An 8461-nucleotide genomic window follows, 5' to 3' on the forward strand; every position below is an offset into this window, starting at 1 on the left:
AATTCGTCCATCACTTCATCGTGGAAGTAGTGTACATTTAAAAGTAAGCGGTGGTAGTACTAATTATACAGAAGAAGAAAAAAGAGTTTTGCTTCATAGTTCCCATATTAATGATCATGAATTTGTACCTTTCATGAGCATTGATCTTACAGAAAAGTTTCAGTATGCTATTCCATTTACTGATAAAGATGGTTTGTTAGCATTAGCACCAAAACAAAAACCTGACTTTGCAAAATGGTGTCGACCAGAAGAATTATTTTCTGATCCAAAAATGCTTAAAACATCACATGTTGATTACTACAGTATAAGACAGACGGTTGGTCATTAATAATGATTTTTATATTAATGATTTTTGAATATTGGAATTTAATTGAATATTTAATTTCAGGTTGTTTCTGATTGTTCTTTTGTTGCTTCCCTTGCAGTTAGTGCTCAATATGAAAAAAGATTTGGACGTAGACTTATTACATCTATTATTTATCCAAAAAATAAAAACAAAGAACCAATATATAATCCATTTGGTAAGAATTTATATTTTGCTGTACAACTTACGAATTTTTTTTTAAGTTGTAAGAATCAGCAGTTTTTAATTTTCCTAGAATTTTACTTCAATGAAAATTAAATTGCGAGTATTTTATATTAGGAAAATATATGGTGAAACTACACATTAATGGTGTTCCTCGAAAAATTATAATAGATGACTTATTGCCTGTAAGTCGATACAACCAATTACTTTGTTCCTACTCTAGCAATCATGGTGAGCTGTGGATTTCGTTACTCGAAAAAGCATATATGAAAGTAATGGGTGGTTATGATTTTCCTGGCTCGAATAGTGTAAGTTTATTTATATAAATAATCACAAAAATTATAAATAAAGAATTTAAATTATTATTTCATAGTGACATATTTTTATCTAGAATATAGATTTACATGCTTTAACTGGTTGGATACCAGAAAGATGGGCTATAAGACCTAATGAGCCTGATTTTAATAAGGATAATCTATTTAGTGTTTTATTAACGCGTTTACATAAAGGAGATGTATTAGTTACAGTTGCTACTGGAGAATTATCCGATTTGGAAGCAGATAGAACGGGTCTTGTACCTACTCATGCCTATGCTGTTCTTGATGTTAGAAAAATAAATGTAATCAATTATTTTTTAATTATTTAAAAATAATTAAATAATTTAAAATATATAGAATAGAGCAATAACCAATAATAGAATTAAACAAAAGATGATTCTGCGAAAAAATAAGAAAAAAAGTTCTATATTTTTTCCTTCAATACTTTATTTTTGAAAAAATCGATTTTGAAGATTTCATAAATTGAATATGTTGTATTCTGTTATTGATTATCTTAGTCTAAGTTAGAATAAATAATAATTAATAAATTTTTTAATTTTTTCATGTTAAAGAATAAGAAAGTAAATAAAAGCAAAAAATAAATTAATTTCTTCAATCATTTTTAATTTGTTGAACAAAGCTAAATACAACAAAAGATTTTCAAAAATAAATAATAAAAGACAATAAAATAATTTGCAAAAATACTTTGTATTAATTTAATTGTATCATTACCAATGTTTATAAATACTATTTTAAATTTTATTATTTATAGTTAGTCAATAATAAAATACATAATAACCAAATTATATTCAGTTGCAAATTTAATATTAATTTTTTTTTTATTTTTTTTATGTAAAATCATTTTCTTTTTGATCGTATTGTGATTACTGTTCTACTCCAAATAAGTTTGTATCTCACAAGTAAATTTATAAATGTAAATTTATTTTTATAGGAAGAAAGATTATTGCAACTTAAAAATCCTTGGTCCCATTTACGATGGAAAGGAAATTATTCTGAACTTGATACAATACATTGGACTAATGAATTAAAAGAAGCTTTAAACTATGATCCAGATTCTGCATCTCAGTTTGATAATGGAGTTTTTTGGATTGATTATGATAGTATATGTCGATTCTTCGATGTTTTTTATTTGAACTGGAATCCAGGTTTATTTAATTATACTTATTGCATTCATCAGTAAGTTATTAAATTAGTTTATTTAAATCTTATCATTTGAGAAATTGATACAAAAATATATTTTTTATAAATATATTTTATTGTAGAATGTGGAATGCAGGAATAGGACCAGTGAAAGATGCATATAATATTGGAGATAATCCTCAATTTTTACTGGAAATAAAAAATAATGTTAAAGGAGCAATATGGATTCTTCTTACAAGACATATTACAGATATAGCAGATTTTAGACAAAATCAAGAATATATAACAGTATTAGTTTATAAAAATGATGGGAAAAGAGTATATTATCCTCGTGAGTAAAATAATTTAATATATTATATAATTATATTTTATAATTTTTTTATATTTGTTTTAAATATAACTGTAAACATTTGATTATATAGATGATCCACCACCATATATCGATGGTGTAAGAATAAACAGTCCACACTATCTTTGTAAAATAAAGTTAGATACTCAAGTTGATACTCAATATACTTTAGTCATATCACAATATGAAAAAACAAATACAATATATTATACCTTACGTGCTTATGGATCTTGTGAATTTTCATTAAAAAAAATACCAAATTTTTATAAATATGAAAAAGAGGTATATTTTTTTTATAAAAATATATATTATTATATATTATATATTATATTAAAAAATATATATTTTATTAATTTTTACATAAATATATTTAAAATTTAATATTTAATATTATATAATTCATCAGCTTACTGGTCAGTGGAAAGATATTACAGCTGGAGGATGTAGCAATCATTCAACATACCAAAATAATCCACGTTATCAGTTGATTTTGGAAAGTTCAAATAATAATAATTATTTGCTAATTATATTAAAGGGACCTAAACAATATCAAATAGGATTTGATATTTTATCAGTTGTATTAAATGATTCTGATGTAACTACTGCATTTAAAATGAAAAGCTCTGGTCCATTCAGGTATTATAAAATAATATATTATAATTATATGAAATATTAATTTACAATTTGATTTATAGATCGGGATTTGTATATCTTGAATTAGAAGAAGTACCAGCAGGTACATACCATATTATTCCATCAACATATATTCCTGGACAAGAAGGACATTTCTTCTTAATATGTAAATCATTTTGTAAATTACAACTTCAATTACTTCAATGAAAAAATTACTGCGAATACGAATTTTATTTGAAAAAAGATTTTAATATAATTAGTATATTTAATCATTAATTTATTTACATTAGAGTGAGAATATTAGTGAATTATTCATTTATATAAAATTTTTCAAGATCAAGTAATAAATCACAAGTAATGTTTTTTTGAAAAAAAAAATATAAAATATTTATATTTATTATTATGTATAGATTATTTATGCTTAAATTAATATTTGATCAAACTTCGATTTAGAATATTTTTTTTTTTTAATTTTTTTTTATAATTTAGTTAAATGTAATATTTAATATAAATATAATATTTTTTGTGGCTATATATATTTAATGTCAGAATTTATTTATTTAAAATTTATATGTTATTAAAGTTTTGAAATTCTATATGACTTTATTTAGATTTTTAAAAAATTTGAACATTTTTTAGATCCATGAAATGTGAAATGAAATAAAGTAATTTAGAAATTACCAATTAATGATCAAAATTACAATGATATTAATAATATCATATTTTAAATATTATATGTTATATATTCAAAAATCTGTGAAATTGGAAAAATAGTATACTTTTTTTATAGTTACCTTCAATAGTTAAAGATTATTTAGTTATATATTAATAATAGCAACAAATTAAAAAAACTCTTGAAAGAATCAAATTAGTTATATAATGTTCTAAAATTATCAATTATTTAATAATTAATTAATAATAAATTATTTATTAATTAATATTTTTAAACAAACAATTTTTAAATGAATAAATTCTGATATTAAAAATTATTATATATTATCTATTCTTATCAATAATTAAAAGATTATGCAAAAAATTTGAATAAAATATTTTATTTTAAAATATGAAGCTTTAAATCGAAATTTAGTTTAATATTTTAAATAATTTTATTAAAATAAAAGACAAATTTAAAAAAATCTTTATTTCATATATTTAAAAATATAAATTTTTAATCAAATTAAATAATTACTATTTGAATTATGAAAATGTATAATTTTATTTATAATTAAATATCTGATGTCGATTTGGCACAATAAATTTGTACACAAATAAATTTTCATAAATGTAATTCTTAATTATCTTAATTAATTATATAATGATCTTTTGTACTCTTCTTATATAATAGAACATAATATTTGAATATTATATGAAAATATTTTCATTTATATGTTAAACAAATATCAAATAGTATTTCTGTATAATATTGACTAAAAACTCTTAATACAATAATTATATGTATAAAATGTATATTACTACTATTTTATCTAAAAATTATAAATAACATAAGAAAATACATAAAAATTTTTATATTTGTAATTATTAGTGTATTTCATACATAATTAATAAATAAAAATTAATTCTAAAATTTTATTTTTGAATTTTATAATTAATATACATTTTTTTAAAATGTAATTGTATATAATATTTGATACTATTAAGATTCTGATGTTATTTAGCTAATTAATAACAAAAATATAATACAATTAATTTATATTTAATGTTATTGATTTATATTAAAATAAAAATAATATAGTTTTTTAATATCTATCTGAACACTTTATAATTAATTATAATTATTATTAATATTTAATTATAATAATATTATTTTATTAATATAATTAAAATTATAAATAAATAATTAGTAATTTATATAAAATCATGATAAATAAAACAAAATAAATTGAAAATGTAAATATATATTTACATAAATATATAATAATAGATGACAGATAAATTATAAAAAATTTATGAACAATTATACAAGAAAACATAATATGATAAATTTGAAATGAAATTATAAATAAAAAGAAATTTATGTAGTGTGTGCGTATGGAATTATCGTAATATAATAGTTATTAATTTTCATTTTTACTTCATAATTATAATTTAGATGCATGTATATAAGGCACTATTATCAATAATTTGCATTATTAATAATATAAAAAATATTAAAATGACATTGTGCTTTTGATGCTATGCTTATAGTTATGATATGCCTAATAGATTCATCCAATCTTAATAGTTCATTACAAAAAATATTTATCAATAAAATAACCATCTTTTATAATCCAGTCTTGCTTAATAAAGTAATAATAAGTTTGATGTTTATTTTTTTAGCCTCGTTTAATTATGGATTTTTGTACAAATTAAAAGCACAAAAATATATATTTTAATGATAATTTCCTAATCAATCCTATTTACATTATGATTTATCAATGCTTAAAAGAAAATTATATTAATGAATTAAAAATAATAATAAATGATAATAATATATTATAGTATTTCATTTTCAATATAATATATTTTACTGTACATAAACACTCACTATGTTTATGTTTATGTTATTGTACATAAACATTAATACTTTGCATTGTTCAGTTCAATTTTTTATTTTATAGAAATACTTTAAACTAAATAATGCAAATTTTAATGACCTTATTTTTTTTTGTGTATATACTATTTTATAATTGTATACAATTATATTATTATTTTATAGACCGTACATATGTATTTTATATTTAATATTTTAATTTATCTAAAAGTTTATTTTTGTAAGTAAAAATAATTTGATTACTATATATTTATATACAAAACATAAAAACGTTATAAAAATGGGCGGAAAGTAGAACACATAATACAATTATAAAAAATAGTACGTTTTGTTAACAATGTTAAAAAATTCAAAGAATATTGATTTCTGAATAAAATTGTTTTCAGAATGAACTATTTTTTGACATACTTATTATAATATTATTTTGATAATTGTTACATTTGATTTATTTTTTGTTCTATGTTGAAGACTTGTATCTATATTATGCAAATTGCAAAAATGTGAATATAAAAGATGGACTTGGTAATTGGCATGAGATAGGCATATTTATATTAATTACATGCATTTTAAGAAAAATGTATTTATTTAATGTCAACAGCAATATTGTATTGCTCTGTTTCATTAATAATTTGAATGTTTTATTGATCAAAATATGATCATTTGCTTGCATGATGACAATATATCTTTTTATCTTATTATAAAATATATATTATGTCTTCCATATAAACAATTGAAATTGCTATGCAAATATCTTGTAATGAATTAGACAATAATCTTGAATATGCTGATCTAATGCCATTTTAGTGTGATAATAAATGCAATGATTTTATATCGTAATCACATAAATAATCTACATCTAAAGAAATTTTTGAATTAATTATAATATATATAAAAATAAATTCTAATTTGAAGTAAATCAATGTGTAACAATATTAATCCTTCAATATTATAAAGAAATTAAAAATGGAATAAAAAGAAGAATTTATAAAATATTTATGAAATTAATATAATAAATTTTGAAACTGCATGTATATGATGTTACAATATTTCCATATTTGTGATTATGTGTTAAATTTTTCATAGTTCCAAATTTATCTATCAATTTTATTGTAAAATATCCTTATTTAATACTAGAATACTAATATATTTTTTTTTTAATCATGCAAGTTTAAACTTGCATTTTTTTTGTAAAACGAGAGAAAAAAAAAAATTTGATGTTTCAAATGTTACTTTCTTAAAATAATAATTAAATTATATATTATATAAGTGATACTAGAAATTATTACATCAGTTATAAGAAAAATATTATATTTAATTAAAGATTAAATTAAAAGATAAAATTTTGTTTTATACAATATAAATACATTTTTAATATGATGAAATAAATAAAAAGCATATATTCGAGCATTTAATCTCTTTGAAAAACAAGAGATTATTTCTAATTATTTTACTTATTATTATTTTCAATAGTTTTTTTATTCCAATATTGTTCAAAATATTTGAAGATTTGTAAATTATTCCACAGTTTTGCTTTATAATTCAATCACATTCTGTGGCACTTATTAATTATGAATTTGATGATTATATTAGCTTATTTAACGTAATATTTCACGATTAATCTTCAAGGCAATTTTTTTATATTGACAAACCATGTTATTTTTAATTTTCTGCTAACATAGTAATAACGTTTATAGATTCTAAGGCGCTGTGTTAATTTTTATATAAAGATTATATTTATTATATTGTTATTCTGTTATGAATAATAATTTAAAAAATTAAATCTTAGATCTGTATAAAAAAATCTATAATTTTTAAAAGTATATTAATAGTATTGCCTAAAATTTAACTTCTACCTCTGCTTTTCATATATCATATCTTTACATATAAAGTAAAAATCTGCTTTTTATATATCATATCTTTACATATAAAGTAAATTAATCATAAAAATAAAATAAAATAATATAAACTAAAAATAAACTGTAATATAGATAATTATTTTAAATAATACTTTGAAATTTATATTTTTTTTTACATATATAAATTAATGAACTTATCAAATTTTATCAAAATTTTATAATTTACAAATACTAACATAACAATTAAGAATAGATAGGGTAAGTTTTAAGGTGTGAAAAGTTATTTTTTAGATAATTAAATTTTTAGATAAAAATTATATTTGCAAACGAATAAAAAATACCTACTTGAAATATTGTTAATCTTTTCTATTTTTCTTTTTTTAATGAATAATATATGTATATATATTATTGTCAAAGTATAAAATTATCCTCTAATGATTTGATGTTTGATGAAATAGAAAAATGATAATTACAATGTTTTCTAAACTTTTGTTACTTTCATCTGCTAAATTCAGGAAGAGGTTTAGCTATTTCTTCACTATAAGCTTTATGAACTGCCTCACATACGAATCTATATTGACTCTAAAAAATAAATATATTATTTCATAAAATATAAAAATTATTATTTTTATATAAATTTCAATTCAACATTATGTAATTTTATAAATTTTAACTTACAGCATTTTGTATCATCATTGCTCTTTGATCTCTCATAGATCGTACAATATCTAATGGATATACTGGTTGATTTGCTTCGATAAGACACAGTGCTGTTTCCATTAAAACTAAAACACCTGTTCTACCTATTCCAGCAGAACAATGAACAACTGCAGGTTCTACTATTCCTGTTCTAGCTGCCCGTACTCTTTCAGTAAATGTTGTAAACTGTCGCCAATCACTAGGAACTCCATGATCTGGCCAACTACAATATTGCATGTGAGTTATATCTCTTTCTTCTCCAGTCTAAAATACAAAATTAATTAATATTTAAAAATTATATATATATATATATATATATATATTATATAATAATTAATATAATTATAAAATATGATTACTTTTTCTTAC

The 8461-nt window shown here is 19.6% G+C and overlaps 2 protein-coding genes across 2 annotated transcripts in view; one reads left to right on the plus strand and one right to left on the minus strand.

Moving 5' to 3' along the window:
- The window catches only part of LOC102677082 (calpain-7-like), a 4673-nt gene extending 1235 nt beyond the window's left edge, over window positions 1-3438 (plus strand). Inside the window, exons 4-12 of the mRNA XM_031514618.1 lie at window positions 1-316; window positions 389-521; window positions 644-834; window positions 918-1145; window positions 1796-2040; window positions 2127-2335; window positions 2427-2635; window positions 2760-2989; window positions 3049-3438. The exon at window positions 1-316 is cut by the window's left edge and continues 2 nt beyond it. Coding sequence (XP_031370478.1) covers window positions 1-316; window positions 389-521; window positions 644-834; window positions 918-1145; window positions 1796-2040; window positions 2127-2335; window positions 2427-2635; window positions 2760-2989; window positions 3049-3193 — 1906 coding nt within the window. The 3' untranslated portion in view covers window positions 3194-3438. The remainder of the gene's footprint in view (window positions 317-388; window positions 522-643; window positions 835-917; window positions 1146-1795; window positions 2041-2126; window positions 2336-2426; window positions 2636-2759; window positions 2990-3048) is intronic.
- Window positions 3439-7820: 4382 nt separating this feature from the next.
- Window positions 7821-8461, minus strand: part of LOC102674766 (tyrosine-protein phosphatase non-receptor type 4) — a 5128-nt gene continuing 4487 nt past the window's right edge. The window contains exons 15-16 of the mRNA XM_031514612.1: window positions 8072-8356; window positions 7821-7975 (exon numbers count right to left, since the gene is read on the minus strand). Coding sequence (XP_031370472.1) covers window positions 7892-7975; window positions 8072-8356 — 369 coding nt within the window. The 3' untranslated portion in view covers window positions 7821-7891. The remainder of the gene's footprint in view (window positions 7976-8071; window positions 8357-8461) is intronic.

The sequence above is a fragment of the Apis dorsata genome, unplaced genomic scaffold (genome assembly GCF_000469605.1).
Source record: "Apis dorsata unplaced genomic scaffold, Apis dorsata 1.3 scaffold_1085, whole genome shotgun sequence".
Taxonomy (NCBI): Eukaryota; Metazoa; Arthropoda; class Insecta; order Hymenoptera; family Apidae; genus Apis; species Apis dorsata.